This window comes from Lepidothrix coronata, unplaced genomic scaffold (assembly GCF_001604755.1).
Source record: "Lepidothrix coronata isolate B3197 unplaced genomic scaffold, Lepidothrix_coronata-1.0 Scaffold11, whole genome shotgun sequence".
NCBI classification, from domain to species: domain Eukaryota; kingdom Metazoa; phylum Chordata; class Aves; order Passeriformes; family Pipridae; genus Lepidothrix; species Lepidothrix coronata.
This window is the reverse complement of record NW_016690191.1, coordinates 3,635,348-3,660,258: the sequence shown is the minus strand read 5'-3', so window position 1 is coordinate 3,660,258 and position 24,911 is coordinate 3,635,348. Positions and strand designations below refer to the sequence as shown.

The window sequence follows — 24,911 nt, the reverse complement described above, 5'->3', positions numbered from 1 at the left end:
AAATCAAATTAAAAATCCAGACTTATATGAGACTAGGATGTGTGTTCATGGTGAAAGTCATTTAATATAATTTTGGCATCTTTTTTATTCTTTCAGAGCATCTAGTTTAGCTGTTCAGTTTCAATTATTTTTTCTAATTGTTATAAAAAAGTTTTTGCCCTGGGAAATATTCCATCTGGAAGATTTCCAAAAGAAAATATTTCCTTTGGTATTTAAAAATCAAAATCTGAAATGGATTTTTATTCCTACTAGATTTAGATAAGCAATTTGATTAAAAAAAATCTAGAATTTCTGTCTCCCATAAGCGCACTGAAAAATGTAAGACCTGATTGTAATTATTTAATTAACCATTGTTGGGTTTTTTTCCCCTCATACGTACTATGAAATAATACTGTGATTTTGGCAGGCTGACAACATCTGAGCCCCTGTGGCTCAGCAGAAATGTACGGCAAGTAAGGGAGAAATGCAGCCTGTTACCTCTGTGCTACGCAGGTTTTCCCTCAAGTTGGAAATAATGCCAGCTCTGACAACCCTAAAAGTTGCAATTAAGCTCCCCAGGTAAACAGGTCAGTCCCTTCCCAAGGGTCTTGATCTCCTGTGCATCTTCCTGGCCAAGGACTAGCTGAATGAGAGGATCTTCCCGTTTTGATGCTTTGGGAAGGCAGCAGCCTGAGGGATGTGGGGTGGGAGCTCAGGGCCCTGTCAGGGGCTGAATTATAAGAGACAACCTTTGTCTTCTTCCAGTTAATAAGTCTATCTCTTGTTCAGCTTCTTCCTTTAATTCCTCCTTTCTGTCAGTGTAAAGTGCGTGGGAGGGATTCACTGTGCAGGGATCCCTCCTGGATGGAAAGGCTCTGGCTGCAGGAGCGGTGGTGCAGGGCTTGGGGCAAATCCACCCACAGACATCCATCTCCCTGCCGGGAAGCTGGTGGGAGCTTCAGGGGCCTTTCAACGGCAGCCAAACAAGCAGCTCCTTGCCCTGCCTTTACAGCAGGTGGAAGGTGGCAGCTGGCGGATCCCTGCCCTGTGGGGGTACAGGGGATAATGGAGCTGCTTCCCTGATTAACTCTGGCAGCGGCTGCTGAGTTAATTAGTGGGCAGATATAGGATACTAGGCATTACTAATTTGTTCGCAAATGCAGCTTGGAGCTGAGTGGGTTTGGGGTGAATTTCATTCTCATTGTTTGCAAAAATAATTTTCAGGATCTGCTTCAAAATGAGCGTTTGAGCAGGAGATGCTTCAACTGTTTCCCTTGTGAGATTCCATTATGAGGTTTAATCTGTGTGAGATGTCAGTGCAGAGTCTCCTTACATGGCTTCATTTTGCATCCATCTGGTCCTGTTTGCTCATGTTTGGACTGCCTTGTTCTTGCCAGGAGTGGTCATTCTGGTTTCATCTTCCCACTAGGAAGGGGAATCTTGCTTGCTCCAAGTGAGGGGCATCCAGTTAAGCATGAGAGGCTCCTGAGAGGTGTCTAGAAATAATTTATATACTGTGGTTGCAGAAGCAGAGGCTTGTTCTGACCAGCCATGCATGGCTAAAGCACGTAAAGGCAGAGATCTCTCAGAATCCAGCTGATAAAAAAAAGGACAGCAGGACTGACAAAGCCTTTAGTAATTTCACAGGGAGCAACCACTCAGGTTTGCATGAACTCAGAGCATCCCAGTGAGAATTCCTGTCCTTGCAGCTGGAAAAGAGTCGTTAACAAATGTTCATTACAATAGTAACCACTTAGCCATTGGCTTGTCGCCATGCCACTATCTGTGCATCAGCAACTCTGTTTCCTGCTGGTTCAAGGTAGACAGATGTTTTCTTTGGGGGCATTACGGAGACTGTAAATGGCTTGGATCAGGATATTGAGTCTGTGCTGCATTTGTTTTCATCAGATGCTCTTCCTGTAGGACGTTGGAGATAACATATTCTGAGTGGGTGACAGAAAATAGGTGGAGTAAAAAGGGAGAAAAGTTGAAAATGGAGTTGCTTGTCGTTACTACTCAGTTACTCAGCACAGAGGAGGGCTTTTCTTTCTTTTTTTTCTCAGTGATTGTTGAGTCAAGTGTGCAGATCAAACTTTACCAAACGAACCACTTCTGCATCCTTATGCAAAGCATTTCTTGCTTGAAGATGGAGTCAATTACCGTGCATGTATTTACCCTGCTTGAGGAGCCTGTCTAGTTTCCATCTATATTTCATGAGTCTCAACACTCCCCGAGGCTTGCAGCACTCTACTGTGCCTGCAGTGAAGGGCTTCTCCACTGCAAAAGCAACAATGACTCAAGAGAAGCACACAAACAGATGAAGTTCCCTGGATTTACATCCCCTGGCAGCCTTGGCCTTATGCCCTTAATGCTGGGTGGCATTTGGATGCTCTTTCAGAGCCTGCCAGGAGTCAGGTACCAGCTGATGCTCAACCTACCTGCCACTGGGCTGATGTAGAGAACAAGCTGCTTCTCACGCCCTGTGCAAGTTGGAAGTCAATAACAGCACTAACCCCCTCTGACAAGCTCTGGTGTCTTTTCCATCTTTAATTAATTAATTAATAATAAATTAATTAATAGAAGAGTTAAAGCAAGGTCTCTTACATCTGCTGGCTCAGCTGTGCAGTCAGTGCAGGTTCACACAGGTAACTGCTGTCAGTTTATCTTTGATTTTCAGCAACCCCACTGGTGAGGTTTCTGTCTTTCCCCTTCAGATCCTCTCCTACAGCCCCAGAAATGTTGCTGTCAGGAAGCTCTGCCTAAACTTCAGTATCAGTTTGAATTTCAGGCTTTCACATCTGCTGCAAATGCCCCAGCACAGCTGTATCCAGCTTTAAACTATCCAATGAAGCCAGTGGATTAATGGAGAAGAGAAGCTCACTATCCCTCTTTGGAGAACATGTTTCTTCCCTCTGGTCAAAGAATGTTCATCCAAACATTTTATTCTCAAAAGAAATGAAATCTGTTCTGGACAAATTGGAAATGTTTGAGAAGCCAGTGTTTTCTTTTGTCCATTTTCACTCAATATGATTGAACCCACTGCAGAATTCTGAATCCTCAGGGAAAACCTGCCAAAATTTCAAGGAAAAATATTACTTATATGAAGAGAAAGTTTATTTGAATCTCTTTTTTGTATAAAACCAGTCTATTTTTTTACTCTTTCTCCTTGCTTTATCTGTCTGATGAAACAAACAGACAAGCAAGGAGCAGAAAACACTTCAGATTGATTTTTTTAACCTTCAAAGTTTCTAGTCAATTCCTCATTTGCTGGGCTCTTAGTCAGAATCATGTGGAAGAAACAATGTCTGTTCCTCTCAGCAGGGCTGTATTTTTAGAAGGGATGCAGAAAATAGAGGTAAGTTGGTTTTTCTTCAACTGATATATGGACTTTCCAGTGGTGATCCCCTTTTTTATTTTTTTGATTTTACTTTAGGATTGAAATACTGTGGGTCTTGGTGGTATTTTGAACCCAATTATGCCAGTGTGATTTCTTTATATTGCTTTTATTGTGGAAAGACTAAATGACACATTAGAGTTAAATCTTCAGTTGCTGATGGTGCAGCTTGCTTTTCTTGCAGTTGGGATCAAGCCAAAGGAATAATCATGTTTGTCTAGTCAATGCATATCTCTGAAATCTCCAGCTCACATTGCCCTGGGATCCAAATGCAGGTGATTTTATGACAGCTAATAATCACTGTAATTAGGAACCTAATTAAATATACTCTGATCTTACCTTTCTCAGAGCTGATCAGCTCAGGGGCTGATTTGGATTCTCCATCTCTTTTCACACAGTCTTCTACAGCAAGTAAAGCATGGGTGATTTTTAGCATTCTTTGAAGTATAGACACTGCTCATCAGCATCCCAGAGCTCGGGGACAAATAGACCAGCAGTGTGAGCCAATGTCTCTAGTAAGTTCCTAAAAAGTGTACCAAATGTGTTAAAAAAAGAAATCACACAGAGTGACTGAGCTAGAAAGGAGCCAGGGAGGGCAGGACAGCTGGAAAGCTTTGCCACCTTTCAGTAGAGAAAGTCAGCAGTGCCTCAGCAATCTGTGGCAGCGCAGCAGGCGATTTGTCAGGTTAGTGTTGAAAGAGTCTGAGAAGGAGCTGATCTGTGCCTGGGAGCAGGTGCTGAGGGTGCTATACAGAAGGATCAGCAGTTTTGCCTTTACTTGGCAGCCAGGGTTACTCTACCAGAAGAAATCAGCCCTGTCCACGAGCCAAGGGAGCTCTCTGCGTGATGTCATGCCGCAGGGGAACCCCTTGCTGCTGAGACCACAGGCAACTCTTCCCTTCTGCAAAGCACCGGAGATGGGAGAAATAGAAAAGTCATGCAAAAATTCCCTGCCTGTACTGGGGGCTGTGTTGGCTCAAACTGGCTGTCAGGGAGAAGTGGGTACCCTGAATAAGCAGGGCAGAAGTGGCTGTCGGGCTGTAGGAACAACACTGAGGCAGCCTTGAGTTTATAGCAGGCAAATATCAGGGATGAATTTGGGTTCACAAAACTCTCCTGTTTGCAATCCATGGTACTGAGTGGCAAATCTGTGCTGGCCACCCAAGTATGACCACAGTGGAGTTCCCCCAGAATTTGCAACAGTCAGACACAGCAGTAGATTTGGAACCCACAGGGAGAGACATTTTCTCAGTTTCCAACAAGTGATGACAGTAATTTCTAATGAATTAGGGGGAGTTATTTCCCAGAGAAAGTCCTGCTCATCTCACAGTAAAATTCCAAGGTATATTGCCTGCAAACAGGAAATCCGTGCAATCTTCTCGATTCTGCATCAAACTCTTGTACCCCAAATTCAGTCACCGTGCGGCTGGTTTTGAACAGAGACCTCCTGCAGAGCCTGGATTTCCACCAGGAAGACTCTTCTTCTGCTTTGGAAGGAGAGTCTAGATGAGGACACGTGACTAGATGGGCACGTGACACTTAGGAAGTGAGTAAAGCTGTCACCTGCATTCTATAGAGGAGGGACACAGCTTTCAGACACAAACTTTTATGAGATAAGGTGTTACTAAATACAAAAAAAAGAAAACATGATGGACCAAATGCATCACCTGGAGGATGTTATACCTGGCTCGGGTTAGTTGGGAGGTGTAGTGTGGGCTTGGCCCTTTTATTGCTCTCTAATCCTGTGGAAAAAATGCTTTACCTGAATCCTACATGGTGCTGAGCAGCCTTGCAGAGCAGCATGTGGCCATGGAAAGCAGTAAGCAGTGAATATCCATGTGTCACATCCAGACAGCTCTGGCAGGTGGCCCATGAGTGCCTCCACTGAGGGCCAGGGGAGTGCACCAGCATCACAAAGGATGGACATCTGGGCAGGACCCAGCCCTGGTCATATCTAATTAGTAACTATGGAAGCTACCACTATCCAAGGCACGTCTGACCCTCTGCTTCTCTATAGGGAATAGAGAAACATGTTTAATTTGGAAATAAAAGATCCTTTTCACAGACCAGTTTTAAACTCACCTCATCCCAATCACAGCAGCAAACCCATTTACTGTGGAATAGAGGCAGGCAGTGCTTGGCCCTCTTCCAGCACAGAGCTTAAATCATAACAGGCACGTCAATGCCTTTAGCTCTCAGCTTTGTGCCCATCACTAGATCAGTTGGTGATTTTCTGTGGTTTGTGGAACTATAGAGACTTGGAGCTGTCCTCGTTCCATATTCATTGCCTGGATTCCTCATATCTGTGCCTCACTGCAGAAAGCTGATGAGTGTATTTAGTGTTCAGGCAAAGCACCAACTCCACAGCCTTGAAAACCAACCTCCTCTACAGCACAAACACACCAGTTTTCCCAAGCAACAGCATTTTGTCTCCCCTTATCCAGCTGAAATACAACGTTGTCTACCCCTGTTCCCAAGCATCTCACAGCACATCTGGAAAGTAGAAAGCATTCAATCCCATTCTCAAAATGGAAAATAGAGGCAGAGACAGTAGTCACACAGAACTTTTATGAAAATTCTGTTGCAGAGAAAGAACTTCCTATACAAAATGTCCAAAATTGATATGCTAATCAGAGGTCCATATTCCTCTCCTGTCATCACTTGCTCCAGGGATCTCATGCAAACAAGAGGGGAAATGGTCATCTCTTCCCCCTTCTGCCTGGCTTGCAGTGACAGAATCTGTTCCTCCAGGCCTGGCACCGCGGGCTTCAGTGGTCTGGCTGCTTATTCCTGGGTAACCAGAAAGATTTTGCAGCCACCAGCACATTTTACTTCATCACTAAAATGCCATCAGAAAGCAGCTTTTTGGCTATCCAGTCTGGGTTAGCTGAAAGGCTTGATATCCACCTGCTATCTGCTGGCCATTCCCTGGCTCCCTGTCGAGGAAGTGTGATGTTACGCTTTGATAAATAACTTTTGATCATCACCTCCTTCTTGCCACTTTCTTCACCTGGGATATTTTATCATCTTTCCCCTGAAGAGGCACTAGCATGATCTGCCTTGAAGTATTTGTTATCCCCTTGAAATTTGCCAGCTAATCCCCCCAGGCTCATCATCTAGAGGACACCTGCTCTCACACTCCATTTCTTCCTGCCTTCTCCTATATATCATGCAGGATTCCTGCTTCCAGCAAAAGTCTTGAATTTATTTTATCCTAAATTTACTCCGGGTCCGATAGGCTGTGCTTCTCCCTTCCCCCTGGGGATCAGAAGCCATTTGCTGTGATATCACTATCTTCTGGTGTCATTTCTGTGTCAGTAGTCCCAGTGTAGCTGGTTAAGGGAAAGCCATTCTATAGCCCAGGGAATCCTCTAGCTTGGGATCTCCTCTCTAACAGTTGGCACCAGCAAATGCATCCAAGAAAACATCTTGGTGGATGGTTACAGAACATCCTACACCATAGTGAAGCTCTCGTGATGTCTTGAAGAAGAACTTATTTCTCCCAATAGAAAGAAAAGGTTGCAGAAACTCAAGTGAAACTCATGTTCTCCTCTCCCTTAAATATATCCAATCCCTGCTTTTAATGATGTTAAGGCCTTGCCTTTTATTACCAGGAGCCCCACAGGTTAGTGTGTAGGTAGAGATTTCCTTGTGCAAGATTTCTATCTCTTCCCTTTCAAATTCCCTTAATGTCCCTTTGTGTCCTATATACGGAACTGCAAGCCCATCTCATTTACATTTTTAGGACAGAGACTGATTTGTTTTTCTTTTCGTCCCCATAGCAAGAGATAGTTTCCATGTCCCAAAACATGTTTAGGAACAGAGCCCACACAGAGGGTGAGGAAGGCAGATACTTAGGGGAGACCCCTTCGAAGCCTGCTGCCTCATCGTGCATTCCCTTCCACCCAACATGGGGCTGAGGTGCTGATCTGGCACCCACTTGGCCACCAGAGAGATCTGCCAGTGGGTGACTTCACCCAGTCCTGACAAGGCATCTCGCAGGAGAGTTGCCAGCTGACTTGGGGTTGCAGGGAGGAATGAAAACAGAGCCCTGTGCCAGCGCGCAGGACGTGATCTCTGCAGCTCGGTGGGGAGGAACAGCATCAACAGTAGGAGTTACGTGTGAACAACACATTTCAGGCTGCACTGGGCTGCAGACACTGCCAAGTTCCCCTGTGAGTCCTGGGGAAAGCAGGAGCTAGAGGAAAGCCCACGCTTTCTGATCCCACACATCTGCTCATCGGAAGCCAGGTGGAGGGACAGTGCTGTGGGCAGAGCCAGCAATAGGGGGGGCACTTGAAGCCTGAATCCTGGAAGCCAGTCCCTAACATGCATTTCAAGGATAGATTTCCATGCTCTTTGAGGCCCGTTCTGCCTGGCACTGCAGCTCTCCTGAAGTTCAAGGCTATCAAAATGACAGTCAAAATGTCCCTGAAGGAGCTTGGCGAGGTCTGATCTCAGCGTGTGGACTGGAAGCTGGGTAATAACATGCTGACAGATGAAATCCTCAGAAGGGACCACGTGCAGCTGCCCACCAATATCCCTCAATAGTCCTGCTGACAAGAAGAGCTGTGTTCCAGCTGAGGTGTGGAGAGGCATGAGAGGGAGAGGGTGCCCCAGTACCAAATAACATTTTGCAAGCAGGCTCAGGAGAAGTGGAGGCCAGTCAACATGTACATGAGGCAGGTCCGAGACTCTCGGCAGGAAGGAAGATGATGAAGTTCCTTACTGCTTAAATTTTACTAAAAGCCGTATTCCTCTATCAAACTCACTTCCAGGGAGATGACAGCTGGAATTTCTGCTGTACAGTCCGTTTGGCAGGCTTGAGCTGGGTCAAAGAGACTGGGCTTTGGGAGCAGGTAGAGGGATTCCCCCCATTTCAGTATCTCTGCAGGAAGGAGGACACTTAGACCAGGGACAACGAGGACAGGTCAAAATATGCCTGTCCTCCCCTTCTAAATGCCAGAGCATCTCCTTTGCATAGGGATCCTAGAATTTCAGGATCTCTCTCTGTTGCCTTCTCAGTTTTAGGAAGTCTGGTGACTATTAGTGTCCTTAACACATCTTCTTTGGCTAGAGCTGAAATGAGAAGAACAGAAGGAGAACTTTGAAACAAGATGGAAGTATTATTGATTTCGATTAGAAACAGCACATCGGAGGTCATTCACAGGAGACTCTGTCCTTGCCAGGATAATTTCAAGATCACAGTGGTCTTGGCAAGGACAATCTGATGTCCAGAAAGGTGAAATTCCGAGCTCTCCATCAGTGGTTACAAGATTCCCTTTTCAGTTAGGCATGTATTTTCCCTACACACTCTCTGACAGGTAGAGAAAACAAGTTATTACAGGTATTTTGGAGACATCTCCTCCTAAGAGTAACTAAATGTCTTGTCTAGGGTTAATCAAGCCATTTGTAGCATTACAGAGATCTGCACAGAGTTCTTGATGTTGCCCAAGACGCTAAACCATCTTTCCTCTAACCAAACCTGTCCGAGTCCTAACTCATGTCTGCACAGGCATGTATTTTTCAGTGTGGGTTTGTTTTTTTTTTTTACCCTTTTCATATTTTACAGAAGAATTCCAGGTAAAACATAAGCAGAAGTTGCCTGAATTCAACTCTCCTGGCATAAATTACCCTGACGGCAATCTGACTTTAACTCCCATCTGTACTGTCGCGCCCCTGCCCACAAGCATGAGTCACACTGAGCAATAAATAACAGCTAAATCCTTCTTCTGCCTCGACAGGTGATTCTGAGGATTTTCTCTCTGCGTACACACGAGCTGTAGTGCCATAGCCTGATGATGTATTATGGCTATTAATTTGGGGAGATGAAGCTTTTTCATCATTAATGTCCAGCCTGAACACACTAATTTATTATGCTGTTTGGGAAGGAAATTCAGAGCCTTCTCAGTGCTATGAAGTGGAAAGCCTAATTGTTTGGGTTTTTTTTTCCCTTCCTTTTACTGACTCAAGGCAACATTAGTTTCCAAGACTGGGTACTCCAGCTACTGCTATGCCTTTTCCTCTCCCTTCCTTTCTGACCTTCACTATCCTTGCCTTGTCCTGCCTCCTTTCCCGTATCTCATGCTCTGCTGTTGCTTTCTCTCATTCTTCGGCTTCTGCAGTATCTGCTCCTTGTTTCAGTGGTTTCCTCCTTTCTTTCTCTATCCAGCAGAGGTATGAGCATCATTTCAAGAGATGGTGAGGCAGTAGTTGACCCGTGGCACAGCTGAAAACCACATGGCTTTGGATTGTCAAGATACTGCCCAAGCTCAAGGCTCTGTGTAAATGAGGTGCTCTTGCAAAGAACTATCCTAAAGACTCTAGCAGGAACAAGAAAGGAATGTGGGATACTTAGGAAAAGCCACTACCATGTAATCCAACTTCCCATAATATTAGGGGGTCCATTACATGTGCTCAAATTAGCCACACTCCTCTTTGCAAGTGCGAAAAAACCAAGGGCTCTTTTGAGTCAAAATCCTTCTTGAGTATAAAACACAAGTATAAATGTAGACTTGCTGTATGCAAGGTCTTATGTTGCTGTTAAGTCTGTGCCAATATATTCCAGGCCTTATGGCAATTTTAGTTTGTGCATTTAGTCAATGAAAAAAAAAGGAAATTTATTTTTATGATTTTCTTCAAGATGCTGGCTTCAAAAGCAGGTTCTTCAAAGATCTGAGAATCTGAGACACTCAAGATACAGCCTCCCAGCTAAGACAGACTTTGCAAATTGCCTTCTTACAGAATAAGACATCACTTTGTGGGTATGTTTTTTTTGTACTGCAGTGATATATGTGGGGCACATAGTGAATTTGATAACTAGGTAATGCAATCTGTTGAATGATCATGGTTGCTACAAGGTTCAGGTCTCCTCAGTAGTGTTTCACATTTAAAAAAAAGAGGTCAAACTAATCAAAAGGCTATGAACATGAATGAAGCAAAAGCACTTGCTAGTACTTTCCCTGCTACTTAACCTTGAAAGGTGTCTCAGAGTGAACGTCTCTTTAAATTTGCTTCTGCTTTCACTTGTATTTCTCCACAGGCAAGGTGCATAATGAAGAGCACATTTGCAATTTTGCAAGCTCTTGAGGCCACAAAACAATTGTGTTGGAGGGCTTATGCAGAAAAGAAAGAGGCTGGATTTAGCTTGAGAACCACCCCTCTTATTTGATCTCAATCTCAGCACAATAATAACTGTCTTCCTCAGGCATGATGTTTGGGCAACCCCAAAGGGAAACACAGGGATCAAACCTATTAAAGAGCATGATGGAAGCATAAGGTTGGCTGTGTCCGTGACAGGCTAGGGGGGATTTCTTGTAATGAGCAAGAATTCTGGCATGACCAGTGCATTCGTACACTTCACTGGAGCTGGCAAGCAACTGTCTCAAGAGACTGATCATCCTGGGCTGGGAAAGAGCTGTTCCTGATAGCAGGAGCGGTTTCCGGCAGGGAGATCTCTCAGCCTGTGGAAATGTCTCTGCTCGAGCTCTCTGTTAACACACTCTGATATCATGCTGGAAAATGGGAGACAAACCCTGCCAGGACTGCTGTGAGGTGCAGTAAATGATTTGTCCTTCTGTCCCAAGCAATAACTGATGATGCTTTTCAGTACCTGAAGCACTACAGTTACTTCCCGTCTGAGATCAGAAATGATGAGATATCCTGTCCACAGCACTGTGGTAACGCTGGCCATAGGGTCATTTTGTGGCACAGCACACTGAAGACACTTTGGCTGCATGGATCCAAAGGAAAAGGGGAACTTCAGGCTTCAGCAAGGCAGAAAGGAGAGAAGGACAAGAGCAGGGAGTGAGAGGGGAAAACAGGCCCCAATGCTGTTCTGTTAGGTAGAGACAGGAGGAGGACTTAGATATTTAATTAAGATACTTGCACAAATAAAATCCCTTCTGAAAGAAAGTGGTACTTAGAAATCACTCAGGGCTGTGTCTGCTTTCATGACTCCATCACTGGAGCAAATGTATTCATCACAGGCATGTATTAATGAATTAGTTAATTAAGTGGCTCATTATTTAATAACTCAGGTTGCAAGTGTGATGAAATAAAAGTCCCGTTTGTAGCCAGAGGCACATCTTTGCCAACAAGCTAAGCAGTTTACAGTTAATAAGGGGTGTTTGCTGTCTGACACAGGCAGAATCTGCTGAATTGCAGGCAGTTTATTTCCAAGGTTATTGCTTACAGTCTTCTCTGGGAGCTTGTCAGGTCTTCCAAGCCCAGTAAGGTTAAACCTAATAAGCTGTCCAAGGGCAAAGACATGTAGAAATGCTCAAATTTATTAAAGGCACCAGGGCACCATTGTTTCTGAATCAACACCAAATTACCTATTGGTTTATGCTGCCAGGTGCAATCCTCATAGAGAGGTTGCTTTATTAATAAACAGTAAAGTCTCAAAGATTCTGGCTTGCTATGATATTTAAAAAGACAAGGACATAACAGAAACATGTGCTGGATATTTGGCACTGATATTGCTCCCCCAGGTGATCTTGGGAAAACTCCTTGATTTATATCTGCGCTGGGATACCTCTGAGTATTACTTGGTATCCAGGTTGGGGTTTGTGCCTCATCTCCACATACAGGAAAAGATTTGTGGGGCAGCAAAGCTCCCATTTATTTTGGTCATCATGTCAAGGATAGCTGGGTGTGAAGGTTGGAGTAAAGCCTTCGCTTGCTGGTCCACAGTTGCCCTTGGAGAATGGGACACAACACACAGCATTTCCTTTTAAGTTCTCAGATTAAATTATAGTCTCTCTCTGCCTGAAGTCATGATGTGCAAACCTGAGAACTTTTCCCAGCCTTTCATGGGAGCTGTGAGCACTGTAGGCTGCTTACATACTGTGATAATGAGAGAGGAGGAGAAGAGGAAATTGATATTTAGAAGAACTTTAGAGGCTATGAGTATTTTCTCAGCTAGAAGATTGTTAATCTCAATAGGATGGTCAAATTCTGGTTCAGGCATGTGCATTTCTAGTTTTCATTGGGTAAATTATCAGCTCCACAAAACTCTAGCACTTAAAACTAGACATTGCTTTCCCACCAGTCCTCCTGCTGTGATTCTCCCCCATCCTCTGTGGTTTTTATTCTTTTCCCCTTCACCACCTCCCTTCTGACTAAGCTCTCAGCTGCGATTTCTCCCTTCATTTGCTCCTTGAAGCAAGTTGGTTCATTATTTATTAGCTACCATACTCTTACACCATCTGTCTCAACTCATTATCCATATTCATCTTGTCAAATTGACCTTTTATGGCCTTTCTCTGGAATCCCAATGTGTAGTCTGTCCCTCCATATATAGCTTTGTGTTGCTAAGCCATTGCTTTCCAACTCCTACCGTTAAACATTCCTCTCTATATCTTTCTCACAACACCCCAGCTTGCTAGTCTGTGTCCCTAACTTCAGAAAAATTGTGTACTCTGCTTCAGTGATGCTTGTTCCTTGTTTCATCTGCTATCTGAGGCAGCTTGGTGCAGCACATACTTAGATACGACCTTTAAAGCATCTGCATCAACAGACTATCACACTTAAAGATATAATCTCCCTCTAACAGTCTGGAGAACTTTCTGTCCCTTAGTTCATATCATAATATAGTGGATTACAAGTTGAATTCAGCCCACAACCACTTGGCTGTGACAGTCACCACCACATAAGGCAATGGCATTTCAGTGTCCAATGTGCTGGAAAGCAGAAATCTCCCCCAGTGGGATGGGTTAGTATGAAAAAATGTAATGGCCTTGGAGCAGTGCAGCCAGATTCTTACTCAACATAAATCAGGACAGTTCAATCAAACGACTGAATTATTCCTGTTCATACCTCATCTGTCTCTGCTGCCAAATTCAGGAGCTATTGTAAATGCTTCATCTTCAAACGTGATAGTTTCTCTTCACAGAAGAGTGTGTTGTGTAGCAAAGTAATGCAGGACTCTGGGGCCAAATTACACAGTGGGTATTTTGTCCTGGTGGAACAAACATACACAGAGTGCACCTGCCCAGAAATGTGTAAAACCAACCACAGATCAATAGAGGTTATCCAGGAACTGCAAGACAACTTCAGTTCAATAGATTCTGTAGCACAGAATTTTGAACTAAAATGCTTTCTCTGATAAATAATTGATCAGATCAGCTGGCAACACACTAAATTGCTCCAGCTCTGGTTTCCCTGCATTTCTCAACATACCAGGGCTGCATCAGCACCAATCTTCTTCCAATCTACAGCATGGGAAAAGTGAATAAAGGAGTCCTGTCCTAGAGACCTTGGCAGCATCTCGGAGAAAATCAATGCTTTTTACACTGAACAGAGGACTTTTTACCCTGTGTGTCCTACCTGTGCTGCAGGAGAGCAACCAGTAGGTGCCATCTGTACTGCTGAAAGTCATTTCTTTAAACCAGATGATTTCAAGTCAATGACTTTCAAATATCTTGCTCTTCTTTACAGAATCTGTGGCACAGATACCTTGCTTAATAAGCTCCATGGAGAGTTTTTGAACCTGTGTTACATATCTATCAAATAATTTCTTAATAATAGAATAAGTCTCAGGAGAAACTAGTTTTTATCCTCAGTCTTCACTTAATATAGTGCTCCCCTCTGAAGCTACAACAAAAGACAGCTCTTTATCCAGAGTTCAAAGCAAGCTCTTTTTAAGGTAGGCTCTGCTACAGACTTTGATTTTTAAATCTCTTGTTGCCCAGACCCAGTTACCCTCCTGTAAGTGTTTGCAGATACAGTTGATTGTCGTAGCCATTAACACAACTTTATACCTGAAAAACATGTATTGACATGCCCTCACATGTAATCTTGATGTCTTTGATGGCAAAGTAGCTCCTTTTTGCTTCCAGCTACCATGTCACTGATTAAGAGAACTAGAAAACTCAGATATCTGCCTTGATTTTTTGAACAAGAGCAGAAAAGAGTCCTCAGAAATTATATCTGGGGCTGATATTCCTCCAGCTGCTAGGGGTTTTCAACCTGCAACTGTGATATAGTCCTCTCTCGAGAATGCTTGATGACCATGGTTGCTTTTGGACATTAATTGCAAGGATAAATTTTACTTCCAGTCTTATGAGATGGGAGAGAAGTCAGATGGCAACTTTTTCCTAGTGATGTATACAGTGCTCCCTTACCTGTCTAAAATCGTGTATAAACTTGCATCCCAAGGGCTGACCTGTATTTCAAAAAAATAAAAGACCAAGTTTTCAGCTGATTAAATCACACTGATTCACTGGCCAGCGTTCAGATCTGAGAACATCCTACTGGAAATTCCCCAGGGACTCACTGCTCGTCACCACCATCTGATTAGGATATCTGATGGAAAGGCAAAGTAAGGAAAGTGACTGCTGAGAACCTGCAAGAGATGTGACCTATTCTGATACAATCACCCCCTCAAATAACAGTTAATAATTGTTTTGGGTTTGGTTTAGTTTTTTGTTGGCTTGGGGGTTTTGTTTTGTTTTTTTTTGAATGAGTGATGTCCTCCACAGCCAACGTCTTCTAAAAGTGTCTTGAAGTCCTGTGTTCTGAAACTTTTCTCCCTGTTATTTTGGCAGTGAAAGAGAGATGCAAAAATTCAAGCAAGAATTAATAAGGCCTAACAGAGATGGCACAGGATGCTTTTGTAATCCTTGCGTATGAAGGCAAGAGCTACTCTCATTACAAAGTGGTAACTGTCATCTTTTTTCCACAGTTTTTGGATCAATAATATGTCAGAGCTTCCATCTTCCCCTGGCTATCTCTTCATTTGTTCAGAGCACAGTTTGGACCATTAATCCCTGTTCTTGCTCCTTGACTTCTGATTTTACTTGGTTACTACCTCTCTGCATTTGAAGCCCCCTCATTTCCTTTTTCTAATTTTCCTCACATATAAATTCTCTTCAGAGCCTGCTGCTTTTCCCTCTGCAGGATTCTTGCCAAGAACCCAGTGTTGCCATCTGTCCAGGAAAATGATGATACTGCTCAGCTCTCTTCTGGATGTTGAATTGTGTGGCTGCAGCAGCAATTTTAATGTTAGAAAAGAAAAAAAAAAGAAATCAGAACCCAGTGGAAGAAAAGCCCTTTTCTGCCTTACAGAGGTCAGATACTTTTAGTCCTATGCATATAAATAGCAGGATTACTTTTCCTATATTATACTTCTCTATATTGCCTTCTTAAAGATGCACCTCATAGTTTTACATCCATGAGAGCAAAATCAGAGTTCCTTGTACAATTTTTGTTGATAAGAAAATGCCGTTTTTTAAAACCTGAATTACGTAGGGGGAAAATATCAGTTTCAGCTAAGGTTTCTAATAAAAAATGGATCAAGCAGCTGACACTATGGCATTTCTTAAGTGAAATATTTGGTTTCAGTTTGAAACAACTCTCCATGCACCTGCTTTTCTTTTTTTTTTGTGCCAATGAAAAGGGCAACCTTGTGCAGTTTAAGATTAAACATTTCTAATGGATCTTATCTGAAGTATTATTTTTTGTGAATTGTGGGATTGCAGACTAATTTTTTAGATTTTTAAAACGTTATTATTATTTATACTGGTTGGAAAGAGGGAAAGTTTCAAAATTCTCCTGAGGGAAAATAGCAGTTTTCTTAGGGGCAAGGCACAAGGGGGGAAAGCTAGACTGCAAGAGTTCAGTGAAAACCTGACAAAGACTCTAGGCCACTTTTCCCCAATTTCTGATTTATTTAAGGTTTTGGGGGCACAATTTGCCATCTATCGATATAGCCACAGCTGCAAGGGATTTCAGCAGCAGACCTGCAATTTCCAGCAGGGTATAGCTGTGCTGTCCTGATGTACAGTCCTGAGGGACACAGAGATGCCAAGAACATAACAAGGGACAGAGCTGAGGGTGCTCAGCCTGCAGCACAGTCATCAGTCACTGCTACAGTTCTCAGCCTGATAATATTGGTGTAATTGCTGGGTGCCCGAAATCCAGGATGATCTCCCCTGGGAGCTGTGATTTGTTAGGCACCTCAAAAATCTGGCACTTCGCGTGTACAAATGAATCCATTAATTACATTCTCGATAAGAATCTGAGGTTGGAACTTTACAGAAACCCATCTACACCATTTTCTTTCTCCTTTTAGTGAGGGACATTTCTTCTCGGGAATTTTTTTACAGTTAGCTTTGTGACTGCATTGTCCTTATGGTCACTGTAGGATCTGGGCATCTTCACATTGCTGTCAGCAGAAAGCAGCTCTGGGCGTGAGGATGTTTTGCAAGAGGAGTTGTCCTTCAGGCAGAATATTAAACTGCTCTGCCATCTGTTTTACAGGGATTATTCTGGTGAATGCTAAAGATCTCTTGAAAGCATTTTTATAGTGTGTCCCTGTACTGCTCCTTCTCCACAGTGTTCAAATAACCTCTCCCTTCAGCTGTTGATATTGAGACTGTTCCCTTTCTGAGCACGCAAAGGCAAAGAGAAAGCAGCTCCCAGCCTTGGCTCTCTCCCCCCTGCACACATATCTTGTGTGTGCAGCCACTGTTCCTTTCAGATCATGTTCCCACAAAGCAATGATCTCACTCTCTTTACTTTTCCAGAAACTTCACTGTGCCCCAAGGTTCAATATTTCACAAGAAATCCCCACTCCATATCTGCCCTGCTTGCTGATTTGCCAAGATGTCTATTCTCTGCTAGAGCTCACCTCTCTGACAAGCCCTGGGCTCTCTTCATTTAGTGCCAGGTACCACTCACCCTTCTCTGCATCCCCTCCAAGCTCTGCTGCCCTCCAGCCCCCAGTTTATCACCTCAGCACGCCAGACCTACCTTATGTGCTCTCTCACAGAGGCAAATGCAGGTGTTAATCTGCTTTTCTTAAAACGTCCCTTTTCCTAGAGTAGATACTGTTTCTATTATGAGGATATCTAAGACTTTAGGTTACTATTTTAAGTCGCACATCTCAGATGACTGAATTCCTGGCTAAGTATGCAACATCTGAGCTGACTAAAGAGAGAAGGAGTGCAAGAAAACTGCACGGTGGATAGTGTGTTTTAAAGAGCTGCTGTTAAATAAATTAGAGTGTGCAAGATGCAGGGCTAAGTGAAGGATGCTTGTAGCATCATGATAACTGATGCAATGGACTGTTCAGTGGGGAAATAAGGTTGAGGTAAATGTGAAGCACAATATAGAGAAAAAGCTACAGTGCAAAATAAGGGGAAGAAAAAGCAGAGTAATGTATTGAGAAATAAATACTGTGCTATGGAGAATTACAAATGAGGAAAGAAACTAAATTCCCATGTATTCCAGGGTTTTGTGTCCAATGCTCAGTTTAATGGCCTGCTTTGGGGACACCCAGAATGAGGCTTTCCTGCCTCTGCCTTCCCTCCCCTGCAGACTCTGCCTTATGGAGCCTGACATTTGTTGTGTGTTAAAACCTCACTTACATGTCTCAGAAACTGCCAGTTTAAAATTGCCCAAGGTTGTTATAGAATCATTTAGGTTGGAAAAGACCTCTAAGGTAGTCGAGTCCAACCATTAAGCCAGCACTGCCAAGCCCATGAGTAAACCACATCCCAAAGCACCACATCTACACATCTAAGTCCCTTAGGGCTGGTGACTCCACCACTGCCCTGGGCAGCCTGTTCTTGACAACCCTTTTGGTAAAGAATTTTTTCCTAATATCCAGTCTGAACCTTCCCTGGCACAACATGGGCCATTTCCTCTTGTCCTATTGCTTGTTATCTGGGAGAAGAGACTGACACCCACCCTGCTACAATATGCTTGGTGTGGTGTGTATATTTGTCTCAAGCTCTCATGCATCACTGTGAAGGGTAATTATAGCAATCCAAGCCTGCCATCTCTAAGACACATCATGATTTTGCATCTAAATGCTAAATGGGGCTGTTAATGTGAGTGAGCGAAGCTCAGCTTGAGAGAAAGGGTGTTAAAGAATCAGGTCTAGAGTGAATCAGCCTGTGCATATGTGGCAACGAAAGGAAACAAGTGGTGTGAAGTACGAAAGTGTAGCGTTCGAAAGTCTGAAGTTCCAGCCTACCCTGGGCAATGCCCCTTCTCCTAGGGTGATCCTAGAAAATATCCATCCTACAAACTGAATGGGAACCCAGTGATTATTATTTACCACAGCCTTTTCTCTGAATTACATGTTCTTACCCACACAGGTGGCTGTCACTGGTCTATGAGGCTCATCAGCTCATGTCATTATTTCTTATGCTGCTCAAGATCTAAGTGATTCCATTCGGTAAATACCAATCTTTGTGTGTCAGTGAAAGAGCACGGATGCTTCAGTAGGTTTTTTCTAAGTTTGTGATCTTTGGTCCTGCTGTTGTGGGAAGCAAATAGCTCAACTTCCAGCCTCAGCAGCTTTTGAATAGAATAAAAAAAAAGATTTCTAGTGCTTGGTCCTTAAGAACATATTTTTACCTTCTGGGAAAGCAGGTGTAAGGTGAGGGGTAGGGTTTGTGAAGACTGAATCTGATAAGTTCTGTTATTGGTGTTATTATTGCTTCATCTCCTAAGATGAGTTTTCAATCTAGTTCTGTAGCAACCAGAAAGGGACAGATACAGTGAGGTCACACGCTCCAACACTGGAGGTCACTTTGAAGCATAACCTGCCAGCAGATGATATTTAAAGGCTTCCAAACTAAGGCGTAATGTTCCTTAGCACATATTGTTCTTTTTTTTTTTTTTTTTTTTTTTTTTTTTTTAAATAAAAGGCTCCTTCCCCTACTTTTCAAAAGAAAATATGTCTCTGTGGAACTACATCTGTCTGTCTTGGAGAACATGATGTTCAGTCATGACACACGTCTTTGCGTAATCAAGAAAGTTGAACTTCAAGACTCGGAGGTTCTGAGACTCAAAAGTACTTTTGGATTATTTAACCATTTGAGGTGACAGTTCAGCATTGAAACAAGAGCTGTAGAACTCACTTAAGTGTTTCTGATGGCTCTCAGATGTATTAGCTCCCCTGCGCGTTAATACCTCCATTGCCAATGCAAATACTTCTCTGTATATACTTCTTTGCTGCTTGCACTGTAGACTCCTGATCTTTATAACATAATCATAATGCCTTTGGGATCTTTTTGAGCCCTGGAAGAATGCCCCACTGCCTTTTTCATCTCATGCAAAATGTATGGTGTGATTCAGCATAAAGAAAGGGAAGAGGAAACAAATTGAATGCAGTAACAAATAGCAGAGGGGCAGAGAAAAGGAAGATGCTCTGGCAAGGTCTGCAGAGGCCATGTTGTAATTAAGTGCCATAAATATATAGGCAGATAAACAGAAATGCAGAGGAAGCTTTTATGAAGTTTCTTGGAGCATCTCCCATGAACAGCACAGGCAAAGCATGGCCATTAATCCACGCAGAGAAGTCAAACCTCTGCTCCTTTCTTACTCTGAGCACTTGGGCTGCCAGAAAATCACAGCATTTGCAGCAGGAGCGATGCCCTTCTTAGCATTTTGTGAAAGTGCTACTGAATTTCTCTTCTGAAGTCATTTTAGCTGCATATAGCCGTGTTATTTACAGTGCGTGCGTTTGTGTGCGCTTCTATAGGTCAACTGACTGTGTAGGTAACACCACCCACATATGGTGCCTGCCCATGTCAATCCATAGCTCATTTACACTTTATTTAGGCAAGCAGCTCAAAGCTTAAAGCAGAGTCCACGTTCTGTGCATGCCTACGCTGTGCTGGCTCCTCTAGCATGACTCCACTCTGTTTCCCACATGCGTCTCCTTTCAAACTCCATGTCTACAGCTGTGTGTGGCAACAAATGCAGGGGAACACTGGAGAGCCAGCTGGCTGGAAAACACTTGAAAAATAATGGAAATCAGGTGTCCAAAATGAGTATGTGTTTAGATGTGTCTTGGCTTCCCTTGCTTCTCCCTGCAGAGAGCAGTGATTCAGTATTAGCTTTGTTTTCTGCTCTCTGTGAAAATCATCCCCTGTTGATGGTTAGATATGGGAAGAACAGAGCTTGGTGTCACTTTTGGTGACTTTATCTTGGCAGACACTGTGTGCTAGTTCTACATCTGTCATACAGATGGAGAGACACTAGGGGAAAAAAGAAGCCAAGAAATGAAATTAATTTTGGGATCTGGATGAAGAAGAAAACCGAGATCATATTTTGTCTCATTATGATGTTAGGTAGTTGTAGGGAGCAGGGATGACTGTACTCTGAGTAGATGGATAGAAACATATTTAGCAACCTGAGAGGTCTGTTCCAGCGATTCAGCCCAGTGCTGTCCTGCTTTCTGTGGAAACCAGGACCACATGTGGGAGGCAGGACTTCTAGGAACGACAGAAATTGGGACCACATTGTACTTCACATTCTACTTTATGTTCCCATTGAACTTGGTACACTTTATTGATAATTTTTTGCTGAGGCTTTGGGTTTTGATGATGCAAAAACATTCCTCTGTTGCCATATTGTTTCAATGGAAAAGCATGCATTCAAAATGTTGGGTGTTAAACTCGGTGAATGTGTGCTTGCAAGCTTACTGCTGTCTCATTGCTATTGTTTCCTCTTTCTTAGGACATGACCTTCACCACCACAATGAATCAGGAAAAACCTGTCAAGTCCTCCTAATTCCCTGGCTGTGCAATTGCTGTTCCCTTGCTGTTCCCCAGACAGCAGCTCTTGTCACCCGAAACAGAAAAGCCAGCAAGTCACAAATGACAGCTGAAAAGTGAAGCATTATCAAAAGCTGTGTGAGACTCTGTCAAAGAGAACCTTTATATAGTAATTCTCCTTCTGAGGCTGGAAAGCTGTGTATCCCATCAGTGCAAAGAACAGAGAAAAGATATGTTCGAGTAACCAACACCAGAAATTGCACAAATCTGTACATATTTTAGAGTCTCTACACACTGTCATCTACAGCATTTAGAAATCTCCATTCAGAATGGATGATGGATATAGAAACACAAACCAAGTCTCAGATGACTACAGGTACCAGGATGGTAACTATGATGCTCCCAATGATGGCTACTACCATGGCGGGGATGAGCCCGCTCAAGAAGAAGATGCCCAGAGTGATGTTACAGAAGGCCATGATGAGGATGATGAGGTCTATGAAGGGGAATACCAAGGGATCCCACACCCTGATGACATTAAAGAGAAGCAGAAGCGAGCTCCTGCCGTGGCTGATGAGTACAGAGACCGTGCTGACCTTATGGCTGAGAGGATGGAGGACGAGGAGCAACTTGCCCACCAGTACGAGAACATCATTGAGGAGTGCGGCCACGGACGCTTCCAGTGGACCCTCTTCTTTGTTTTAGGGTTGGCACTGATGGCAGATGGGGTGGAGGTGTTTGTGGTTGGATTTGTTCTTCCCAGTGCTGAGAAGGATATGTGCTTGTCCAGTTCGAACAAAGGGATGTTAGGTAAGTGCCGCTGGCAAACAGCTCTTCTAATGCAGTAAACAGCAGCTGGAACAGCTTTTCCTAGGGACCAGCTGATTTCAGGATCTTCTGATGATTCTCCTCTTGTGTTGTATGTCATGCATAGTCATGCCTGGGTGGATCTGACTCAAGAGGGGTTCGTGCTACTGAGAAGGCAGTAGCAGTGGAATTGTACTCAATGTGCTGTGGGCCCAGTGCTGGTCACTGCAGGCTGGATCTGGGCAAGGCAGCTCCCAGTCTGCAGGTCCACAGGGCAAAGCTCAGAGGGGTGTTCAAGGACAAATAAGAACAGTTAAAGGTGGATCTAGTGACTCAGAATTCACAGCTTTTAGAAAGTACAGGTCTCCCTTTTCTTCAGCTCAAAGTCCCAGCTGGCAAATCATCTGTGCAGTCAGTTCCTTCTGCCTGCTAACTTCCCAGTCAGAGCAGTTTGTTCATATGTCCTGAAACAGATGTAGCCAATGGAGGTTTCTTTTTAGGTCTATGGAATTCAATTAAAGTGCTGCATGTGGATCAAAGGCTGAGGCTACTGGCAACATCCCTTTTGCATCACTACTGACATCTCCCTGTGGTCAAAATACAAAGGCTTAGTTATTGGGAGTGAGACTGGGTGGAAAGGTTTGGATGAACAATATTTTCCTTGAACAATAGGCAAGCCAAATTCCATAAGCCAAAGACAGCAAAGCCTCCCACATTTCCAAGAATCAGGAAAGTATCCAGCATGGCCTGTAGTGAGAGCCAGTCACGCAATAGTACAGTCCATCTGGAAGGAAAATAAAGTAGGAATAACTGCTTTAGGAGGAATAGAGTGTGTTTTAATGGACATCTACTGGGATTGCAGGGAATCATCAGGGCCTGTTGCTCATACATTCTGGGCCAGAAGCCCTGCCTGATGTGAGGTAAATGCAGATTTGGGACCAGACCCCAGCCCTTGACTCAATTCTATTTGCATTATTTTATGTGACAAAGGCAATAGGTAATTTTCCCTGTATAGACCTCTCCTCTTGGTGTTCTGAGGTTATAGACACATTTCTGTTTCTTCCTTTTACTTTGAACTTGAGGATCAGGATGTTTCTTGCTATAGTTAGCTAGGTTTGTTCTTAGTTTTAGTCTTTAAGGGTTTAATAACTATTTTTGCTTCACAAACCACTTAAAAATTCTAGCTCGAAATATCTCAGGTCAGATATCTAAAAGCAAACCACTCACAATTGGATCCTAATTTCAAAGGGACTTTGGAATTCACCAGCTCCCTGTGGGACACCAAGCTTGGTGTCTTTTCAGTGATGAGACCTTTTTCGAGAAGCAGGTCATTTATTTTGGTGACTCTATGAAAGCTGAGATCTTCTGAAACTCTGACCCCATAAATATCTATCTCTGTGGAGCTCAAGCTCTGGCAGGCACCCGAATGAGAAAACTTCAAATGTCACAAGAAAATCTATCTTTGAAGTATTTCTGGCCCAGCCACAGGTAAAAAATGAACACTAAATCTCCCCAGAGAGCTCGTTCTGCTTTTTCCAGCTCAGTATTTGCAAGGCTGAAAGTTCAGGGTGTTCTGATAAGCTCTGAATAAATAAGGAGACATTTGGGTCTGTATCCAATCCCAGCTCCAGCCTCCCGCGCACTAACGGAGCTAATCTGGGACTGCTAATGAGGGGAAGAGAACTCTTCTTGCTGCCTTTCCTGCCCACCTTTGAAGACAACTTGAGAGAACCTGATTTTGCAGAACAATTTTTCCTGTTTTCAGCTTGTTTGTTTGGGGGATCTGCTGTCAAAACTTGTATTCACACTATTTGATGGCTCCAATATGAGGGGGGGAAAAAGAATTTTCCTAAAAACAATAGAGTTGTTTCATCTTAGATTGAGTCAGGGAGGAAAGTGGATATTTATGGTAGCACTCAGTTGTTATTGACTGGTGGTGTACATGGGGCAGATCGCTGATTCACTCCATCTTATTTGTTAAACACACTTTCTTGCCTGCTGGATATTTCTCTGCTGCTGGGTCTGAGGTTTGTGAGATGACTCTTTGTGAAAATGAATTAAGTGGTGCTTAGAAAGCCTTAGATTGCACAGAGGTGCACTGATACGCGTAATGAATGCCCAGGGCATCAAGAAGTGAGGGTGAGAGCAGGCTGGAGTAGTGCAGGGCTGCTGGAGGGCATAAGAAGAGAACAGTAAAGATCTCTGGATGTGGGCTTTCTGCCAAACAAAGGGTGACAGCAGCAGGGGACAGAGGGTGTTGGAGGTTTGACAGACTGCAGGACAGTGCAGGGACATGAAGTGTGAGTGCAGACCTACCTCCAGCACAGCCTGGCATCCCAAGTACTGCCCCTGAAAGAAGGTTTTGTCCCTTTTCTGAGCAGCTGTGCCATGATAAATGTCAGCTCTTGAAGGAAAAGGCTGGGGAAGCACTGTTGCTGGAGACGAGAACATAATCTTCCTCAAAATCTTTCCTGGGTTAGCATCAGCACCCATCCACCTGCAACTAGGAAAAAGGTATCTCCCAAAAAGCCCAGAGCCTTCAACACATGCTCATCTCCCTCTGTGATTCCATCCCCTCGATGGTCTGTGGCATTGCAAGTTGATCTCACTGGAACTCAGGGTTCAGTGACACTTAGGGGTTGACTTGGCAGCAAGTCAAAGAGCTCTTCACCTCAGTATCTGCCTAATGTGCGGTGACAGTCCTGCAAGAGTGTGTCTGCACAGAATGAACAGGCGGGTGATTAGTGAAGGCACAGCTTTCCCTCAAATTATCGCAGGGTTTTAGGGCATCAGGGATATTTACACATGAGCTACTGCCCCTTGCCTTGTCCCCACGTACCAATAAAAGCCTACAGATAAGCTTGTGTTTATCCCCAAGCAACCACGTTTATCTCACCACGTTTTTGCTAAGGAAACATAACCAGGTTTTCCCAGGTGCAGTTAAGAGGCTTCCAGGCAGCTGCTAACATTTAAACACACGAGAAGGTCTCAGCCATAACAAGAGAGGCCAGGAGGGAAAAAATGGGAAATAAGTCAGGTGAGTAATCAAACTCCAGCAGAAACAGGAAGGGACAAATAAGAAAGATAAAGTAGATACCTCCTAAAGACCAATTTAGTGAAGTTCAGCTTCTGTTAAAAGGACATTTTGAATTAAACACTCTGCATATTGCGTATTTTTCCTCCCTTGGAAAGCAACCATGGGAAAATATCAAGCA

At 43.6% G+C, this 24,911-nt stretch overlaps 1 protein-coding gene across 4 annotated transcripts in view; it reads left to right on the top strand.

Moving 5' to 3' along the window:
* Nucleotides 1–24,911, top strand: part of SV2B (synaptic vesicle glycoprotein 2B) — a 66,005-nt gene that overhangs the window by 13,937 nt on the left and 27,157 nt on the right. For all 4 annotated transcript variants that reach the window (XM_017805200.1, XM_017805197.1, XM_017805199.1 and 1 more), the window contains exon 2: nucleotides 20,852–21,699. In XM_017805200.1, coding sequence (XP_017660689.1) covers nucleotides 21,219–21,699 — 481 coding nt within the window. In that variant the 5' untranslated portion in view covers nucleotides 20,852–21,218. The remainder of the gene's footprint in view (nucleotides 1–20,851; nucleotides 21,700–24,911) is intronic.